This window comes from Buteo buteo, chromosome Z, assembly GCF_964188355.1.
Source record: "Buteo buteo chromosome Z, bButBut1.hap1.1, whole genome shotgun sequence".
Taxonomy (NCBI): Eukaryota; Metazoa; Chordata; class Aves; order Accipitriformes; family Accipitridae; genus Buteo; species Buteo buteo.
Genome location: NC_134204.1, coordinates 80,732,569 through 80,754,185, shown reverse-complemented (window position 1 = coordinate 80,754,185; position 21,617 = coordinate 80,732,569). Strand labels below are relative to the sequence as shown.

The 21,617-nt window shown below is 37.4% G+C and overlaps 1 protein-coding gene across 4 annotated transcripts in view; it reads left to right on the top strand.

Moving 5' to 3' along the window:
* Positions 1 to 21,617, top strand: part of SSBP2 (single stranded DNA binding protein 2) — a 195,995-nt gene that overhangs the window by 159,345 nt on the left and 15,033 nt on the right. For 3 of the 4 annotated variants that reach the window (XM_075020324.1, XM_075020322.1, XM_075020320.1), the window contains 7 exons: positions 593 to 641; positions 2,625 to 2,660; positions 7,204 to 7,258; positions 10,401 to 10,471; positions 11,806 to 11,884; positions 14,907 to 14,935; positions 20,130 to 20,228. In XM_075020324.1, coding sequence (XP_074876425.1) covers positions 593 to 641; positions 2,625 to 2,660; positions 7,204 to 7,258; positions 10,401 to 10,471; positions 11,806 to 11,884; positions 14,907 to 14,935; positions 20,130 to 20,228 — 418 coding nt within the window. The remainder of the gene's footprint in view (positions 1 to 592; positions 642 to 2,624; positions 2,661 to 7,203; positions 7,259 to 10,400; positions 10,472 to 11,805; positions 11,885 to 14,906; positions 14,936 to 20,129; positions 20,229 to 21,617) is intronic. The other variant, XM_075020323.1, reaches the window with a different exon arrangement.

Below are 21,617 nucleotides of genomic sequence, written 5' to 3'. Positions count from 1 at the left end.
GGGAACTAGTTTTTTACACTTTGCAAAACTTCTGTGCCACTTTAAAATATTGCACCTATGTAACACAAAGTTAAATTCTCTGTGAAGAGAAGGAAAGCACTTCAAGAGACACAAATTTGCAATGTCTTTCAAATCTTTCCATTTCCATTTAAAAGGGGAATGTCTGGCACTTCCTAAATTTGCAAGTGTTTGGGACCTATGCAGAACTGTGCCATCTCCCCTGTAGCCTCTGACAGTGTGGCTACTGGGGAAGGACTTCTTATGGTGCTATTCTGGCAGGTCCTGTCCTGAAGAGTTCAGAAGTACTAGAATGAGTCAGGAACTGAAGTGTCTTAAATGTGAGTGGCGAGGTTGTAATAATAAATAAATAATCTTTAATCAACTCATAAACTGATTAAATGGTAATGGTAGTGCAACAATGAGAATTTTGCTATAGCATTATGACTTGGTGTAGTTATGGTTTATACACACTTTAATTTGAAAAAAGCCATCTCCTTCCTTACTCTGGAAACAGATTATTTTGATATGCTTCCTCAGAGCTGGTCAGAAGACAGAGATGGTTCTGTGTCTCATCTTTCATCTTCTGTTACAGGGGTCCTGGGGGTGGTAGACCTTGGCCAAACCCAACCAATGCCAATTCTGTAAGTAATTATTTAAAATATATTAGAAATAATCTTATATTTAGGGAAGTATTTCTCATCGATACAGTAGGAAAAAAAAAATCTACTTCATTCAACGAATAGAATACTGCATGCTTTATGTTTTTCCCCGTAATGCTAATGCAGAGCAGGTACAGTGAGGAGCACATCTGAATTTGACCTGCAAATATCCAGCTCTGTTCATAATCACACAACAGCTCTGCATCTTTACATCAGTTACAGCACTTCCATAACACAAAGGTTATCCTGGGGTATATTTAAGGTAAATTCTAGCTTCCTTTAGCGCCAATAAGATGAATTAGGTCAACACTATCTGGCTAGCAAGCTCTACAGAAATCACAGCTTGTTAAGATACAGCTTAATGTGTGCTCACATATTTTACATAACAAAAGCACCATTTGCTGCTCCTAACTAGGGAATGTGCAGTCGTAGAGCAGTTGCTTGCAAGAAAGACATCAGCCATTTTTATATGCTTTTTGTAAAAAGCAGTGCACTCTATTGAATTTCATTGCAACAGCTACAAAATGAGGTAGTCTAATAGCAGCTTGAAGGAAGAGGAGGTCAGTGAGGCATCGCACATGAACAACAGTGTCTGGTATTTCTACAGAAACACAAAGGTAAAGTTTTCATTTTCATTCAGTGATCATACACCACTAGTAAAACCATGTATCCCTTTTTAGCACTTAGAGTTGGACAAGATGGGTCTGGCTTAACAGACTAGCCTAGTTCTTTCTGTTGTTCTCAGTTTCGATTTTTTTAATTCTATGAAGGACAATTGGGGGGAAAAAAGAGCTAAAACTCTTCTTCAGTTTTCTTTTGCATGTACTCAACTAAAATGGGTGTTAGGATATTTTTCAACTGATAGTTGAAATATATTCATTCTATGAAATAAATTGAGAAGTCCACTAATAGATGTATTCATAAAAATGAGTTGGCTGACAAATTGTCTACAGTCATGTAAGATGCTTATACTGCAAAATAATTTTGTATTTTATCAGTACAGTTGCTTAATTCTTACCCCATCCTCTTATAATACCATTGGTCTGTGCTCCTTCAGAGACAATAATTGCAAAGGCTATCATAAAGAAGAAAACCAGATTATTCACAGGTGATTGGATTTCTCCAGAAATCCTCTGTAACAATTACCACAATTGAATTTGAAGTGAAAAAAGAACACTGTCCTTTTAAAAAAAAAAGAAGAATGCAAAGAAATAAAATTAGTACCTTTTAGGGTGAAAGATATAAAAGAGTTGGTTTTCCTTTTATGGTCAAGATTCTAATCAAGATTAACTATGTATAAGAACATATAAATTCAGTCCATGCTTGGGATGACTCTGAAGTCCTATTGACTTAAAGGCAAGTATGTGCTGCTTAGGGTTATAAACCTTATAAAGCATATTACCTTAATAATCTTATAGCTCAACCTTTTACTATAGACTGCAGATCTTTACAGACCTTACTGCAGCTCCCACAATAAGAATAAGAAGACTCTTGTAGTAGATGCAAGCAGTGGATTGGTGCTAGACCCTGTAACTTGGTATCTTAAAAAAGTGATGCTGGCTGTTAAAAATGCATGCCTCGATTATTATGAAACAACGGAGAGCAGATACCAGACCTCAGCCTACAGACATTTAAATATGTGAATTATATTATTCATATTAATTTCATTAGGGTAGCTACCAGGGCACAGTAATATTAAGTGGAAATACTTTATTTGAAATATTGGGTATTAAATTTGGTTTGTGTCTATATTGCTAGTTTTGGACTTGAACATACTTGCAATGACAATTTGTTGAAAAGAAGAGGTGTTTGTTTTGACAACAATAGCATTTTTCCGTAATCCTTAACTGTGTCTTTGAAATAAATTAAACAAATAAGCATTAACCTACAGCTGTACATAAATGTTTGTATGGACTCCATCTCACTGCAGAAGAAATTATTATTTTGTTTCTGTTGATATTACAGATACCTTATTCTTCAGCATCTCCTGGGAACTATGTAGTAAGTACACTTCTGCATGTTTGCTTATTAGAATAGATGTTACATTTTATTTAGGCAAAGAAATAGCTGTCCAGATGTTAGGAAGAACCCTTGTGTATTGGTTGAGAACTGTACATCTGATCTGCACTTAGGGGTTTTTTTTCTGCCTGGTGTGTCCATTGATGGTCATTACTAGAATCATTATCAGTCTGGTCAAAATTGCCCTGAGTGCTGTTTTATTTCAGCAAACATTTATATAACCAATACAATATATTGCCTTCAATAATAAAGGACAAAAATCCCCCAGCTTTCTCAGTAACACAATATTGAGTATGAGTTTCTGAACTTCTTCAGGAAAAAAAGCATTTGAAGAGTTAGAACAAGCTTTTATCTCCCCAAAGATACACAAATGGGTTCTTATAGCTAACATTTTAAGGGAAATTTTTATTCGTATAATTACCTTCTGAAAACTTCAAAATTCTTTTCTTCTCCATAGTCTGTTATGTCTTCATTTCACAGACATTGTCTTACTTTATTATGGATTAATTGGTATCATTGTTTTTTCTTAGTCTGTACTTTAGAATAAAATAGTTAAAACTTTGTAATAGGCCCAGCATTGAGCTGTTATTCAAAAGAACCTGAAATACTAACCTTCTCTCTGGAATTTAACAAATACACTTTACCTATCAAGAAACTGGTTTTTGTTGGTGTGTATACTGCTCTTTTGTGTCTCTATCCCGAGAGATTAACTTTGTTTATCCTTTTAGACTCTTTATTATTCTTGTTACTGTTGTACTTGGATTATTTGTACTTCTGATGTACTCTTCTAAGGCATATTATTTCATCTGTTGTTATCACATGCTTAGTACCGGTGTGACAGAATAACAGGGGAGAATTATATGTTGGATTCCAAATTTCTGTTGGTCAGTCAGGTTTCAGTAGACCTCTCTTTTGGTATTTCATGTTTTATCACCTCAAGATTAGAAAACTGCAGGGCATTGGCTTTAACCAGCATAAAACCTGAAGCTATTTCAGAATGTGAAAATAGCAGGTCTTCCGCCATGAGAACAATATAACAGTGTTTTTTCATCTCTTTGTCCTGCTTAGAGGTTTCTCTTACTTTGTCTTAGTAAGAGAGATGATCCTGCAGAGCTAAAGCTGAAGGATGTGTTCAAGGATGAGCTTGTTTTGTTTAGGCAAAGGCAATTTCTTTTGTCCTATATTTAGAGGATTAGCTGTGAAAAAGTTTATGATTCTCATAAGTGTCCATAACTGTAGTACTCATTTTGCCACATGTTTACTGGAAACAGTCCAAATCTGGTGATCTCCAAACCAGTTCTTTTAATGCAGAACTTCATAAATTTCTCTCTGTTGGGAAGAGGTTTTGTTGCTTTTGCCCTAAGTACTAGTGATCAGTTGTTGTTGCAGATTTTGAAGATTTTTTTTGAATATTTGACTTCATATTCTTTGTTTTTAAAACTATGAAGTCCTGAGAAACTAGAAAAGGAGATACTATAGAAAATTATTTTAAAGAAGCAAACCTAAGTAAAGTGCAAGTTGTAGTAGCGGACCCTGTTGGTGTCAACCAACAATCAAGCCAAAGGTCAGCCAGGATAAGTGGCTTGGGCAAAAGAGGGCATCACCATATTTCAGTGTATAGATAGAGGAGGAGTAAGAGTAAAGAGGTGATTTTACCTCTTTCAGTGACAGTGATGAGACTGATGCTGGAATGTTGCATCTAACTGGCAACATTGAAGGGAAATCAAAAGATGTGCAGAGATGCAAGAATGAGACACATGAAAGATCAATGTATTGGAGAAAATGCCTGAGCCTCTGGTCAGATGTGCTCTGTGAACTCCAGCTGTGCTAGTGAGAAAGGTTGCTGCCTGATTCCTTGTCCCCACTCTTCTGCTGAAGGTTAGTACTCCTTCAGGTCTGCCGCTGGAGTTCCTTGGATGAGTGACGCTCTTCGTACAAAACAACTGAAGTTGATTGAAGCATTTAAAGAACTGGGTCCTTGCTGAAGCACTTCAACTGACCCAAAAGAGGTGGAAGGACACTCACAGAGGGAGCTCCAAGCAGAGCTGAGGCTGCTGCTAGCAGAGGGTAGTGATGAAGCAGCTGAGGTGGGACATGGGTTGAAATCTGCCAGCATAAATGCTTGCACAGTGCATGTCCTGTCTGATGCTGAGAGAGTAGTCTTACTTCAGAAAGGCTCACCACATATTGGAAAAGGAACGCATGAGCTCCAGCCATACAAACAGCTAAATAAGCAAAACTGGGGGGCAGTAGCTTCCAAGAGAGCATGTGTTTGGGGACAAGGTGTGGGCTGGAGAGCTCTTAAAGAAGCTTTTTAGCCAAAGGGGTTTGTAATCTGGAACTACAGGCTTTGAGAGCTTAATCTGGTTAGTTTATCAGACAGTTTTTGAGAAATAATTCTATTACATACTAATATATTCTCAGAGTGAAGGTAGTTGATACCAAGAGGCTTTCTTAAGAGAGGAAAATATACAATGAGAGTAAGTGCAAATTTAAAAGTAGATGCAAAACTTAGTAGTGAAGGTAAGTAACTTTTCTAATAAATGATCATTTAGTGGTTTCTACACCTCTTTGTGTGATGCTGAAAAATATATATAAACCTAAAAAAATGAAGTTAGTGAGCTTAGTGCACAAGTATGTGAATAAAAAGTAATAAAAAGCCTGTGATGCCTAGAGGGTCATATATGTGATCCAACGGTCCCTTTGAATTTGGAGTCTGTAGCTCTGCAGCAGCAGCAATGTGGGAATTTCTCATTGCTGAGGGCTGAGTAGGCCTTTTGGACAGTTTTGGCAAGCCCAATCCTAACACATTCATTTCTGATTCAGTTGTAATTTGGGAGGAGAAAAAAGCTATGTGGCTGCTGGCAGTATGAAATGAAGTTGTGATTATGCCTTAATTTTTATAAACTGATATGTGGGTTTCATGGTGGAGCAAGCGTTTGTTCTAGCACACTTTATAAAAGATACTCGCTAACCTTGCTTAGTTCACAAGCAAGGGGAAGCACAAGATAAAGAACGGGTAGGTGGGGTTACATATAAGGGCGTAGAGGTATGTATATGTTGACTCACTGCAGGGCTGTGCTGCTGCTTCTCAGTAAAAGATTTCTGTTTCATTTACCATTAATGGTGAGTTGATCACTGGCTGGCAGATAGAGATGCTTCCCTCTGCAGGTACTTGTACAAACCTGCAGAGGAGTGGTATCAGTCAGAAAGCTGAGAAGTTACTGAGTTTGATCATCTGAAAATAGTGTTTGCTGGTATATTACTGCTAAATGTTTTGTAAGAAATGTTATTTTAAGTAGGCCATTGAGAAACAGTGTCTATTGTTTTAAATCCAAGGCTTCTCTGCCTCCTTCCAAAATCTCAGTGAATTATAGCAAATGTCAGCAATGTCCTTGTAAGCAGACAGGAACAACCAAACCTTCATATTCAGTGCCACTGAAAAAATATTCCTGTCTGGAACAGTATACCTGCTATTTTAAAATATAACAAAAGAGAGAAAAATACAATGAGTCATGTGGCAACAAAAATAATAATAATCTGTTGCTAGCAATCCCTGTATTTTATATTATGGAAAGTCAATATTTATCGACACAGACATTTTTACCAAACTGGAAGTTGGTAGTTTTTAATGTTACTTAGAAATATTAGTGGATTTGCAAACACAGGAAGCAAGATGTTACGGTTCTGTTCTTACTAAACTATTTGAATGTTTAGAATAAAATTCTTTGAGAAATTCTTAAAGAGCCTTAAAAAGCCTGTTTAACAACCAGAGTAGTTTGTGTGCAGTTCTTAGTCATAAACAGATTTGTAACACAGAAATACCTGAAACTAAGAAGATGAATGTTCCTTGATGGGCTTTTTTAGTTGTGGGGTTTTTGTTGGGTTTTTTTTTAATCTTTGATTTAGCAGTCTAGGCAAGTGTACCCAGCATTATCCTGACTTTTTTCATCCTTTTGTCATTAACTTGAGAAGAAATTTTGTATACAGATGTTATTTTAAAAAATTGTAGGATATAATACAGGCAGAATTAAGATGCTTATGGCATCGAGATACCAAGTCTGCCTAAAAAACAAAGCTTTCTTAAGGTGATTACGCTCTTCTGTCCCCATAGGACACCCCCTTGGTTTGTGCTTAGTAAACTTTGGTTACTCTACCATTAACTGTGAACAGAGTACAACAAAACAGAAATGCCAGCTGAAAAAACAGTGGTAATAAAAGTAGACTGAGGGAATTAAATATAATTGTCTTAAGCCCTGCTCCAAGTATTTCTCTTGTCTGACTCAAAGCATGACACAGAGTTATTGACTAATGGATATTCTTGGGTCTGTATACCCACGACATCAAAAGTGTGTACCAGAGCTTGCTCACCAGTTACTTTGTCTTAATATGTGATGAGCTTATCACTAGCTATGTGAATAGACATTCACAATACTTTTTTTTTTTTTTTCATTTGTACTGTGTTCATGTTTTACTGTGGTATTTTTTTCCTTTCATGCTAACTGACCTTTTCTACTTTTTCTAGGGTCCTCCAGGAGGTGGAGGGCCACCAGGAACACCTATCATGCCTAGTCCTGCAGGTACTGAAGTATACTTGGACATAATAAAAGATAATTATAAGGGAATTTAGGAATTACACAGATTATTTTTCAGACTTTGATTTTTATAAAGAATCAGATAATGATAAATTATTGGGGTTATACTTTATCGGTTTTTTTCCTGCACTTTCACTCTCTTCCTCTCCCTGCTGTGTTGCAGAGATAAAAAGCATTGTATCTCTGCAGTTCAGAGCAATTCATTTCTCTGGCTTTTGAGCCCATCTTTTCTTGCACAATTTCAGCAATAGCAAGTTAAAAACAAAAGAAGACACAATCTTCCATTTGCTTTTGCAAGTGTTCTTTGGGAAAATTCCACCAGTTCGGAATTCAGGAGATTTCTGAATCTGGTAGAACTTCCCTGTAGTATCCTGTGGGTAGACCTGGCCAACATGTGGCTCTTGAGTGACGTGCTACATTGCGTGGATACGTCATCTGACTGACAGCAGCGTCGTTCTGGACAGGTTGTTCTCCTCTGTCTTGCCATGGAGGAATAAGGCTCCAGAGGAGCCATTGTCATGTCCTACCAGTGATCTGTTCCCAGAACTTCAACTGCCCCATTGTTTCCCTAAGTAAGTTTGTATCTTGCGACATGGACCACATGGAGATTTTGGCCATGCAGTAGATTGGCCACTTTCCTACTAAGGTTTGAGGAAACAAGGAGGAGGATTCGGGATGGCTAGCTAGCTTCTCAAGGCTTAAAGATGGTCAGCTAGATGTAAGTATTTCCCTCCATTGATGTTCTGCAAAGATTCTGATATGAAGGTGGAACTGCAGGCTGTGGAGGATGCTGTCCTCCCCCATGGACATCATCAGAAATCTGCTAAAATGAAACTAATTACATCTTGTGTAACCCAATATTCAATAGCTACTCCTTTTGGCCACTATCAACCTTTGTAACTTGCTTTCACCAGCTAAGAGGGACCTGTTGACCTCAGTGATGTTACAGCGTCCTCAGTCCTTACGTCCTACATGTTCTTGCTGTCCTCTACAGCACAAGAGGCTAGGGACATTTCCTAACTGGCCATGAAAACTTCTTTCACCAATATAGTATCTTCTTTACACTCCCAGGGCTTTAAAAAAATGCAACCTAAGATAAAGCATAGGGCTTCCTTGTTCATATCATTAGTGAAAAAGATAATTAGTGCAGGCTGGCATTTAAAGGTTAGAGTCTCTTTTAACATAAAACAAACTTATGGACAGCCTGCACTTTTAAAAATAGGCAGCACTGCATTTACAGCACATGTTAGGCTGTCTTTGTGCAGCTCAAATAAAGCTTCTGCTGACAGTTGTTCTCATTTTCAGTTAGAGACTCAAAGATGTTTTGAGGCTCTGTTTTCCAAAGTATGAAAACACTTAGAAATTGGCCGCCTGAGAATTTTGCAAAGGTATTTACTTGCCTCTGAGACAAACGAGCTCCGAGGGTTCCCATGGCCCAGCCAGCCCGTGTGTGTTTTTACATGAGTCGGCAGAACATGGGAAGAGCCAGGGATGTGTTGCAAAAGGATCTGGTGGTTGAGAAACTTTTTGCCTCCTCATTGAATGTTAAAAATAACTTTTTATATGCTAATTTTGCTGTCATATCTTAAGGCTAAAAGCTTTTTGTTCCCCCTCTTCCTCAAACAGCATATTTGAATGTTCTAGTGATACATAGTGCTCTGTATATCATGGAATTACTTACTCACCGAGGTGAATTAATGTTTAAAAAACTGTCTTGGAAATATTAAGAAATAGATAAAAGCCTTGGTTTTAACTTCCCAGTGTATGTACAAATACATTCTTGTGGGAGGTCAAACCACGTTCCTAGTTGCAACACATTTCAGTGGTCTCGGCTTTCTCACTTTCACTACTTCTGACTCAAAATTCCCCCATCACCTTGTCTTGGAAAAGGAATTACAGCTCAGCAGTGGTTTTTCTGTGTGTTGTTAATCTCAAAACTCTGGTTCAAAGAGGTGGAATGGTCTTTTGGAGGATCTAGGCACAGAGTACTAAGCTATTCTTTATTCTTCTTGCAGATACTATAGAGGTACTGATTTTCCAGAGTTGCCAATATTTTTTTTAATCATACTGTCCCCTTAGGGATGTATTTAGACTTGCCTTAGGTCATTCTCTTCTCAGTAAACCTTTTCATTACATGGCCAATCTCTTGTCCAGTTCCCTTGGGAAAGGTTTTTTGCCTAATTTGTCTACTATCCGCCGCATTTCTTGCCTTCTCTTTCATACAAATATTGATGAAAGGTGTTATGACTTCGCATGAGTTAGCAGTGGGGATAAGCTGGAGATCAGAATGAATAATTTGTATCTACTAATGGTTCTTAGGCATTGGTTTCTTAAGCTCAACCAGAAGAGTTATCTGGGTTGATTCCTGCATTTCAACTCTGGATGTGCTCCATCTGAAAGTTCATGTGCCTTGATTGTGGGAAAAGGACTGAGATGCAATATAGCTGTGTCAACATCTGGCAAGGCCAGATGAAACTCTTGGCAGAAGTTACTAGCTTAAGCACCACACTGTGCCGGGATGGTTTTGTTGGGTTTGGTCTCAGGTTTTTTGAAGCATTGCACCACACTGTACCATGAAGATACATCAGCTAAAGCTGTCCTTTGAGTGAGGATCTTTGCACAGTGTTCCACTGAATAGTTAGATATATTCAAAATCAAATAGACTGACATGGATGAGAATAAAAAATTTTCACGTGCTACACCAACTTGCAGTCCGTATAATGAGAAGCTATTTATCATTTATTACAGATGGAAAGCAAATTACAGGAAGTATTGATAAGAAAGAATCTCCTGTTTTGAAGATGAGTGAAGTAATTTGGAACTCCAGGAAAAAGGTTTTATGGAATTAAATAGTTACAGATACTTGGTGATTTATAAACCTTTTAACAGTCATGCATAAAACTAGACTCTGGAAGTAGTCACTTAGGGACTGTTGCAATTATTTCTTTTCATAGCTCTGTTGTGTGGTAGCAATAGATAGAAAGGGAATGAAATCTTCCATTATATTGCCACTGTGTATAAGTGATTCAGGCACAGAAATAATGGGAACAAAATGACAGGAAATGTATTAGGTGAGTAGTTTTATTGAAAGGTATATATTAGCGCTTAAAATAATCTCTTATTACAGATTCAACCAACTCTGGAGACAACATGTACACTTTAATGAATGCAGTACCACCTGGACCCAACAGACCTAATGTAAATATGAATCTAGTTATATACTTCCTTGAATTATACAGCCTTTTTTTATCCAAACACTATGTTTCCATCACATATCATTAATACTAAGTTTTCCATTTTTATGAGTGACGCTTCAGTTGCTTCCCCCCCACCATGTACTTTTTAATGTTTTCCAAATCAATCACACCAATACATGCAAAATAATGATTGGAGCATATTCTTCTGCATGGAAAGACCTTAGAAGCTTCTGCATGTGGATCTTGGGGATGACTTAGTTTGTCACACTGCGGTGCAATAGACTTCTGCGTGATAGGATGCCATCCTAGGAGCTGCCACTAAGTATTAGTTCCTTCAGGATTCAAACTTTCATTATAAAAAAAAATCTACCCTTGAAAAGGGAGGAGAAAATTGCTGGAAGTGACCCAGTACTATGTTGCCCTGCTGTTCTATAAAAAAAAGGATAAAATGAATGCCTCTGGGAAGAAACAAACTTCCCTGTTTAACTAAATGGGATGTTAAGAATGAAACCTATTGATAACATTCAAGTATTTGCATAATGAACTAGTTAATTTGTGACTATTTTAGCCTAAATTTCAGCAGTTCTAGAGCTGACAAAAATCCGGATTCTTACAGAGAGCTTGTTTTTTCTCTGATCTTTCTCTATGCCTTCAGTTTTATTGTATTTCTCTGATTACAACGATATTCCATTTAATCACAATCCATATTAGGGGCCATTTGAAAAAAAGACCAGTAGAACTTAAAAATATAGATACTTAGATATTGCTGAATTATTATGCAGTGAATTTTAGAAATTTTTCTGTAATGTTAATGTCTTCAAGTTTTTGAAGAACTATATTTAAGGTCAATATCTGAAATTTGACAGAAACTGCTCATGCTGCAAATAGAGTGAGTAGTCCAACTGTCAGTATGGATAAGGTGGGGTTTGAAAGCTGTTAATTAATCACTTACTCATTGAAGAGAATCACAAAGTTCCCTGTAACTTCAATGGGAGTAGAGTTAGGTCAGCACTAGCAGGTTTGAAAGTCATACACAAAGTGTTGAAGTATATAGTAAGTTATTCCTAAGTTACATTGCAGCCTACAGAGGTGAGAGTTTGCAAAAATCGTTAAAGTAGCATTGGAAAAAGTGAACAAAAGCAATGATGTTTTTGCAGCCTTCACATGAAAGACTTTCACTTGACTTGCGCATTCAGAGCTGGGACTATGCATTTTGCCTTTACTTTTTTTTTTTCTTTTTTTTTTTTTTTCCCCTGAGGAATATTGTCTTTTTATTAGACTATCTAAAAAAAATTGTACAGTAATAGCAATTTTTAATGTCTGATCCTTTTGTAGTTTCCAATGGGGCCAGGGTCAGATGGACCTATGAGTGGACTGGGTGGAATGGATTCACATCATATGAATGGATCATTAGGTAATGATAGTAAATATTGTGAATTTTCAATTACTAGTGCCATTTTCTATGACTAGTTCTCTGAGTTATGTGGAAGACTGTATGTAAAAATATTTTTAAAACTGAAAAAGCTGCAAATACATCAATAATAAGTACTAAGATACTTTTAAAGGATATGGGTTGGCATACATCATGCACCTCTGGAAGAAAAATACTGTATTTTATTTATATAAGAGAGTATAGTTTTAATCCAGTTGATGCAAACCAGTCTAAAAGCGTACCATCCCATGTAGAGATGAAGGCTTAAGAACCATTTTTATTTACCTCTCTTCCTATTTGAAAATCTTGGGTAGATGTCATTGTGACATGCTGGTGGACGTTCTTATCAATTACCTGGAAGTAAGTTATTACATATTTTGATGTTTGTGTTAAGTTGGGTTTATCCCAGCATTTTGATATCCTCATTTGTTCTATAGTCTAGCTGTATGCCTGTTAAGTGAGTATTATTACTCCATCCCCATTAGCAGCTTCAGACAGGTGCCAATTTTAATGCACCCAGAAGAACATGAATTCTTGTCAGGGCATGCAAAGGCAGGAGGAACAGTGTACTGCTTGACTTTTGACACTAGGCTTTTTGAAGGACTCGTATCTAGGGGAGAAGCCTTGCACAACTCTGCAAAATGCACACTGCTTTATCTCCTGACTATCCTACCAAACTCTTTGCTCTTACTCTTTGTTGGAAGCATGATAGACACTTGAAAGAAATTTAAGAAACAAGCCACAGCTGAATAAATTGCATTTATGCCTTCCTTTTCCATACCCACAAGGTAAACAAATACCTTGTTTTTATTTCTGCTCATACCCTAACACCAGGCCAGTAGGTCTGAATACTATTCTTGTGTGGTGCTCTTCACTTCTGTCTGCACCAGTCGTGCAGGCAACTACAAGGGGGAACCTCAGGCTGCAAAGACTTGAAATCTCTTTCTTTTTCTATCCCCCTGGTCCCCCAGCAATGTTCTGTTTCACATCTGGGAGCTGGCTCAATGCCCACAAGAGGCACCAGCAACACCCTTCTGAGCAGTGTTTTCCTTCATGGGGAGAAACCCAAGCAAGCTAGATACAGGTCAGGCAAGCAGAAGACAAGCTGCCAGAGTGCACCTTGCTTCCATTCCCAGAGAAAAGGTCCGTCACCTTCCCAGCACAGGCATGGACCAACCTCAACTCCGTACTGTTTAAGTCCATACTGCCGTGGTGGGTGGAGATCTGTCACTTGTAGCCCAAAAGTTGGAGGTTGTGAGAAAGGAGGTATAAACACATAAGAAGAAGGGATAAATTCGAAGAGGCTATGACAAGATGAGAAAAAAACTAAGCCATCAAACCTCATTTAACAGACATGTTCTAAACAATTAAATTCAGCACTAGGTGTCTATCTCCTAATAGAACTATCTTTTTTTCTAGGAAAGCATGTCCCTGAAATTCCTAGATTACTTTGCATAAGGACACCTTGTGATTTTACAGCCTTTCTTTACATATTACAATCCTAAAATGGATTGTTGCTTTAATTAATAATGATGCACATTACATTCAAATAAATTAAAAACTATGTAAAAGGTAATCACATCTTTTTCTGTCACTTTCTATAGCCTGAGAATTATTTCTTAGCTAAAACAAAAAATTAAATTGAAACAGTTATGGAATTATTTTAAGTGTACCTAGCATTTGGTTAGTTATTTTCTCTAGTGAAAGTGATGAAGTGCTTAGTCAAATTAATGATGACTGCTCTATGGGGGTAACTTCATATCTAAACCGGAACCTGAGTTCTTTAAGGAGAGGATTACTGGGAGAGATCTGCTGCATTCATTTCCATGCTGCAGTAGGCAGCTGTGTCTCATAATCAGATGGATAAATTGGTCAAGGTCCATCTTGAACTTCTCCAACTTCTTTGAACACAACCCTTCTATTGGATATCTGTTAATAGCTCTGATGGTTAGGAAGAAATCTTTTCCTGATTTCCACCAAATGTATCCTTTAGGCCATGACAAAATAACTCTTCATAACATTTATGTATCTGATATATTTGTAGAGACAAATCATATTCCTTCTCAGCCTTAATTTGCCTGGCTAAGTATAGTAAGCTATTTCAGTCTCCTCCCACAACTCCATTTTCTTGATTGTTTTTCTCAGATACTCTTCTAGTTTTGTATTCAGTACTTTTCTAGAATTTGTCTTTCCTGAAAATAGGTGATCAGAATTGTTTACTCTGTGTTTCTGCTAAAAATGCTTTTCTTGTTACATCAATCCTAAAGTTTTATTTCCTGTATTCTTGGCTTTACCTGAGTGAGAGCTACAGCATGTGAAAAAAATGCTTTTCAATAGTCTTGCACTCATTATATTTATTTGGTTTCTGTTACCCTGGTCTTCAGGATCATCTGCTTTCTTCCGAAAGATTCTGTCATCAATATTTGTAATGCATCAAATGTTGATGTCATTTCAGCCAATTTCAGTAGTAGGCTTCTGCTTCTGGGAGCAAAGACATTGGTGAAACCCTCCCAGCTGACCTTAGTGATAAGAGTGGTCTTTTTTTTTCCCCACAGGAGTATTAACTTTTACTAGTTAGCCATGATTTTGCTTTTTTTTTTTCTCAAGCTGAGGCAACATTTCCCATACGTGGATATACTCCAAATTAATTGTGTTACCTGTACCCTGGCTAAGAGGACAGGGAGGTTGGACATACAGTTTCTTGAGTTGTGCTGGGCTGTCTCATCCTGATAGGATGCCGTCCAAATAACCAATACAGATCAGAAGTGTGTCCTGCATTCTTTTCTCTTTTTTTTGCACTGGGCGTGTACACAGAGAAAGGACTAACATTATTCAATACTGACTGTAAACTTCTACTAAGAGAGGCATTGGGATGGAAGTGAGATGATGAGTGCTTGGTTATGTTTTAAAATATTGCTGTTACACTATATATTTACTATGAAAAAAAAATCTTAGATTAACTTCATCTCAAAACTAACTGAATAATTGTCTGTTTTAATTTAAGGCTCAGGAGACATGGACAGTATTTCCAAAGTGAGTATCTAATCAAATACTTGGAATTTTTAGACTGTTTCACTCTAAAAGTATTTTTTTTGTCTCTGTTACAAATCTTTTTGTTATGTATCTACACTTTCTGTTTGTGAACTCTTTAGAGGCTGTGCAGACAGCATTAGTAAAAATTGAAAATTTTAAAACAATGTAATCAATAGGGAGTATAAGTAGACTTATTCCCTACTGCATAATAGGATGTATTAATGAATGTGATTAATTATATCCAGTTCGTAATCTGATTGATCATGTTATAATCTTCCATACTGTTAAGACAAATGAATATAGTTCTAATGATGAATCCTAGTTAAATGTAAATTTGCGAAAATGTCATTAGGATGTTACGTTTATGCACTGCATGATTGCTTTTGTCACCTCTGTGAGGCAATGTTAATATCTTAATCATTAGTAGAAGTTCCTAAAAGCTAGATTAAGAAGTAGTTTCAGAAGAAGCACTATTTTGATATCACAACCATTAAATAGTTGCAAGTGAACGCAAGTTTAACCTGCAGGGGTTTTGCATCCATGAAAATAATATTGTGCTTGAATGTGTCACTTCTTCCATACAAATAAAACTACTACATACGTGATCATCGTTAATTTAGGAATTAATGAGCTTATTTGGTATTGATAAAGTGGCATAAATCTGTCCCCTGCAAAACACTATTTTTTTGCACTCAGCTTCTTCAGATGTAACTGACTGAAACTAATAAATATATGACTACAACAATCTCTCTGCACTTTCATACTTTTGATCTATAAATACAGAAATCAATGAAGAGATTGTTTCAGTTAAAATTTTATAACTCATTAATTTGTAGCAAAATTCTTAACATATCTTCCAAGAAAGGAGTATGAGTTTGTTTTGAGCATCTCAGCTGCCGATGTATTTTGGGTGCCCCAGGACAGAGTACCACGGTGCTGCCACTAGACCTCTTCCAGGGCAGACTTTGCCATTTCAAATCTAAGGCTGGTCTGCATGTGCTCCGGTCAGGCCAAGGACCCTGTAGGTCTGTTCTCAGGAGCTGTGATGAGATACCAACACGTAGGGAACAAAATGCTCACCTAAATTCCCATAGGTTAACACAGACGTTTGTAGTGTGGATTTGTTGAGAGTACACTTCCAGGTGTTCAAAAGGCAGGAATCATTCTTCACTTAGCAATACATATTTGTATGTTGCAAAGAGGAGGAGGACGACCCTTTACAGTTTCCCAGTTCATGGTCTTCTGGTGGTGTGGTACAGGAGAGGGGTAGCAGCCTGTAAAGCGTGCTTAGCATATCTTTCCTGGGGGCAAGGACCTCAGCAATATGTGTCCAAGGCCATTGCTGCTCCTGTGAGGGGGCAGTGTATATAGCAGTCCTTTATTTTTGTACAATTTTAAGATCTATAACATTTTCAGGCACTGCAAAGGGTAAAATGATGGATTGAAATGACCGTGTTCCCTTAGTTGTACTGTGCTTAGATGTGCAGTGATGGATTCAATAAAAGCCTGCAGTGAGATAATAAGCGTACAGCACTTTTTAAATCCATGTCCATAGTTTTTCTTCAGTATTTTTATTGTAAATGGCAGCATTTCTTAAGGAAAAACCCCAAATCATTTCCATTAGCTTGCCACGGGATTATTTTTAAAAGCCTGTATTCAACTCACTGCTATTAGTATCCGTATATGTGCTAATACAAGTATCAGGAGCTCTGAAAACCTAGGTCCAAAAATTTACCTGGAAGTCTTGTAATTTGTTAACTTTAACGAATAACTCATGGAAATCACATTTGATGCATGTCTTTTTCAAATAACTAAATGAAAACTACCACTAACTTTGGAAGTAACAGAGTTGTCATGTTACACCATTCTGTCTTTTTCTGAGTAGCACTGTCCAATATGCAGCCTTCATTGACAGTAGTAAAAGTGTGTGGGTAGCATTGGTAATTTTGGGTAGGTAGTAGTACACGATGCTTTTGAAACTTGAATGGAAAAGTTCTGCTTGCAAGGAATAGTAGATTTCTGGGGTTGATGCATGCAAAATTATTATGTGGCTGCATTCCAATTTTTACAGTTACCAGGATTGTTCCTCCTGAGGCAACAGTCTCCCTGCATACATCACCAGCCTGTCTTGCAGTTGGCTTTTTCACAAGTAGATTTCCAGTGACGGAAATTATTTACTGAACTTAGCACAGTTTGGGGTGTGTGATGCTCAAGTCCAGGCACAGGACTTCAGTGGAGAAAAATGCATTTTAGAGGAGCTGATTATCAATTCACAGGAGATGTAGAAATTTAATCCAGTCTTGGTAGAATCAGTACAGCTCACAGAATTCAGAGCTACATTTTCTAGAGAAGATTCTAATTTAATTGGCTGAATGGCGAAACATGAAGTTTTTATGAAGTAAATTGAGATGGGGAAGTAAATGAACTGAAATTATGCATATTAAATAAACATTAATAACCAGTGTTTCTTGCAGTGCCCATGGAATTTGTGCAGGCATCAAACACATACTTGCTTTGGAAGAAATCAGCTAGTGCTACAATGCTAGACCCCATACTGGCCATAAAAGCAGCCCAGGAGAGTTGCTGTAAAAGTGTTTATGTCAGGAATTTGAACCTTTGGGGCTGATGTACTGTAGCAATTGCAGAATTTCAAAGCTTTGCACTACACAGAGCAAGATAAAATAGGGGTAAATCCCCCAGGAATGAACAAAAGTGCCGGAGCATGATATAAAATAAATGTGACAAGGCCTTAGTGGGTTTTAAACTTCATATTCATAGATTTTAAGTCCAGAAGGGACTGATATGATTGTGTAGTATGACCTCCTGCATAACACAGGCAACAGGACTTCCCTGAATTCGTTCCTGCTTAAGGTCCAGTAGCTGTGGTTGAACTGAAGCAATCATTTTCAACCTTTTTCAAGCTGTGGATCCCTAAATATTTGCTATCCTAATTTCACTGAATAGCAAACTTAATTGTCTGATGTTAATCAACTAGTTAGGCTTTTAGTAGTCTTTGATGGACGTATTGTCCTGTGATTCCTGGAGATCTGGGGGTCACAGTGTCAGAAGCAGTGAACGAGACTGAGGTAAGCAAAAGGGCTAAGGCAGGGGTTTTGACCCAACTCTGTAAGCTGCATTTCAGATGCTAGTAAAAAAGTTATGCTTGCATGTTGCTTATGTAATTAATTATATACTTAATCTATAACTAAAAATAAATATACAAAGCTGGACCCATATACATACTTGGCCATTCAGACTGAGAATGGTGATCTTCTGTCAGGGGAATGTGGTGAAAACTTAGAAGCCTTTCACTGACCATAGAAAATACATTACAAAGCAGACAGTATATATAGCAGTCAGGCCTACCAGCCTGCTAACATAGTAGCAAAAAGTAACTGATTTAAGTTATGGTATTTGGTGAAGCTGAGGACAACATTTTTTGTTCTCCTTGGAGGTGAAGTAAATCTGTGGAACAGTGGAATATGTTGCAATATTTAAATTATGGACAGGGGTCAACATGGGACTTCATGATTACAAAGAGGACCATGCAGAAATATGGTATGACAGGGAAGTAGAAGTCATGGCTATCCCATCCCATCTTATGTTCTAGGAACACTCCAGTGTACATCTTTAAAGTGCCAGGGTAGGATAGATAACCTTTGTAGTTCTGAGGAAAGTGACAAGAAATTAAGGGGACTTTCTCTTTCTTTAATGTTTCCGATTTTTCATTAAAAGTTTGAATCTGCAGATCTAGTTATACTAAATGAAGACTGCATGCAGGTATTTTCAAAGTGCAAAATACCTGGGTTTTTTAAAGAAAAAAACCTCTCTGCTAACAGACAAATTGCGTCAGGATTGTAACTGAAAATAACATAAGAAAAAGGGACAAATTCAGTTAGGATTCTTACATCCATTATAAGTTGGTCACTTAGATCAAGATCACTACTTGAAGTTGTGTTTTGTTAGCTTACCCACTGACTGCTCTAGGTTTGTGTTTCAATTTATTGTGCTATACCAGATTTGCATTTGTATAAGTAAAATCTCAACAGCAATATTGCGTTCAGTTTTTCTGAATCAAAAAAAAATCAAGGGGAGAACTGTGATAGTCGTAAATGTTTCATAATGAAGTTCATGACTTCACTCCCCCCTTTCCCTGAATACTGCTTTTCCGTCACAAATCCTCTGTAAGTAGGAGTCTTCACAGTAATGGAAAGAGAAATGCCTGTGCTCCAGGCATGGTAGGGTACCACAAATCAACTTTGTAAAAACACATAACTAATTGTAGTGTCTACAATGATCATGTATTAGCTATCACCCTTTCTTTAAGTAACTGAATCTTGAAAGCATTTTCTGAACATTGCAGAGGTGGTTGTGCACTTATGTTAAAGAAAGGAATTTATATCACAAGCCTTTATATTGTTATTATATATTAGTCATTTCAGTCACACCTAGACACTGGAAGGGTAGATTAAAATGCTGTTGCATTATTCTTTGTGCAAGCAAACAGCAAAAGTACAGCTTCTCCTGAAAATGTTTGTGAGCACAGTTCAGTGGTTAGCTGTTACTCAGGAGTCTTTTATCTAACACTCTTGTTAACTCTTTTATCTATAAATGCTGTCTATTAGCTGTGCTCAGTGTAGTGGTTTAGCACTTGAACCACACTTGTGAACTACTTGTGAAACTGTATTTCAATAAACTGTGAACGCTATGAACCAAGACTGCAGGCACAAGCCTTTGCAAAGGTCTGTGTAGACCAGATCCATCCATGTTTCCAGCATTAAGTACATATTCATAAGTCATGTATGTCAAGGCACACGCTCATAGACTTCACTGAATTTGACCACATGAAATAATGTAATGACAGAGCTACCTTGTATACCTGCTGCAGCCATTTATAGCTTTTCCTGACTTCAGTAGGAGAAGGTGCTGGCCATAATGTGAAAACAAGAATTACAGGTAAATAATTCTTGATTCAGGGAAGAAAACATTACTTTACAGGCTAAAATTAGTGACTGAATCATGCAGAACCCTAGAGAGGCTTATTTTTTCATCTTTGAAAATCCCAGTGCATGGTACAGTGCATCTGAGTGCACTACAGTATCATGTAGAGCGTGTCTCTGGCACACTTGGTGAAGCTGGGAAATGAACTGAAATCTTCAAAACTTAATATGTATTTTTAAATCTTATTTAACAGAACTCTCCGAGTAATATGAGCATGAGTAATCAGCCTGGCACTCCCAGGGATGACAGTGAGATGGGTGGAAACTTCTTAAACCCTTTTCAGAGCGAGAGCGTAAGTATTTCTTTACCTAGGCATTGTTTTTTGTTGGGGGGTGGTGGTGGTTTTTTTTTACTTTGTGAACCTTTATCTCTGTCATTTTCCTTAAAAAAAAAAGAAAATTAACAGCAAGAACAAACAGTTCTGCAGTACTGTGCCTTACATGTTTTTTACTAGCTTCTAAAATTATGGTATTGATTTGACAAAAAATTGTTTAAAAGACTGCTAGAAGTTGAGCTGAAACTGGAAAATGTGGGAGGTGTAGATTTACTGCAGAAACTCTAGATTAAGAGGTCAGTTGTCAATGAAAGTTAGATCTGTCAAGCAGTAATAATTACACCTCATGTATTCAGTAATGCACAACGGGCATTTGTCAGGCAATATCCAAGCAGTTTAAGTACACTTAGTTGACAGATCCTTACATCTGAGTGTTTCAATGTGTGGTTGCCCAACCTTTGACTCCTAAACAATGTGTTTTGCAGGGAATGTCTTTTAGAATAGGATTCAGGTTGAAGTGTCTAATTAGAGCACCCGTAGATCTCATGTTGCAAAGATGCATTGTGCTATTAGAGCCAGAGAAAGCAAAGGTTCCCTCTAGTGTTCATTCTGGGACAAATGATGCTTTTTTAAAATGGAGAATGCTTGAGGCAGCAAAACGTGGTGTTAAAATACATTACAAAGCAAGACTGTAGTATTTTCATACTCATGTGCCTGAAGCTGGGTTTCTAAATCCACATTTAGGTTCCTAAATAGGAGTGGCCTGATTTTTCAGAAGTGCTGAGTGACTTCAACACTTCTATTCTTATTGGAAATCACTGCTGCCAGAAGTGAGTGCAACTTCATTAACTATGCCAGTGGTGAACTTCATCTTAGAAATTATGATGAGTAAACAGTTTCTGTTAGATCACAAAACAGTTGAATTGCATGACAAATTTCACGGGAATCAGATTTGGGGTTTTTGGGGGTTTGCTTCTTTAAGTAGTAAAAAGGAAGTTTCTGCATGTTACCTTTTCATGTCTTCATAAAGAGGGCACATGTTCAGCTTGTGTGGAGTATTGGAGAAAATTGGTTTGTACAAACCAAAAATACTGGTGTTTAAATATCTGTCAAAAAAACAGTAACCACAGAACCTCCATTAAATGTGATCCTTGGTCATGGTAATCCTCAACTCTCAGTTTGGCATACGTTGCTGGTTCTGAGGGCAGGCAGTATGATCAGCAGTCAGGCCAGTTCACTGAACTAAGGTAATGAAAAGAAGGACATCAGTTGTACTGAAAAGAAAATAATTTTTCTCAGACCCTTATGGGATTCTAGGTGGTCTTAGATGTTGTTTTCCTACCTGGAAGAACCTGGGACCCAGTTTTCTCAAGGTTTTAGATGAGATATATGCCTACAAGGCATGCA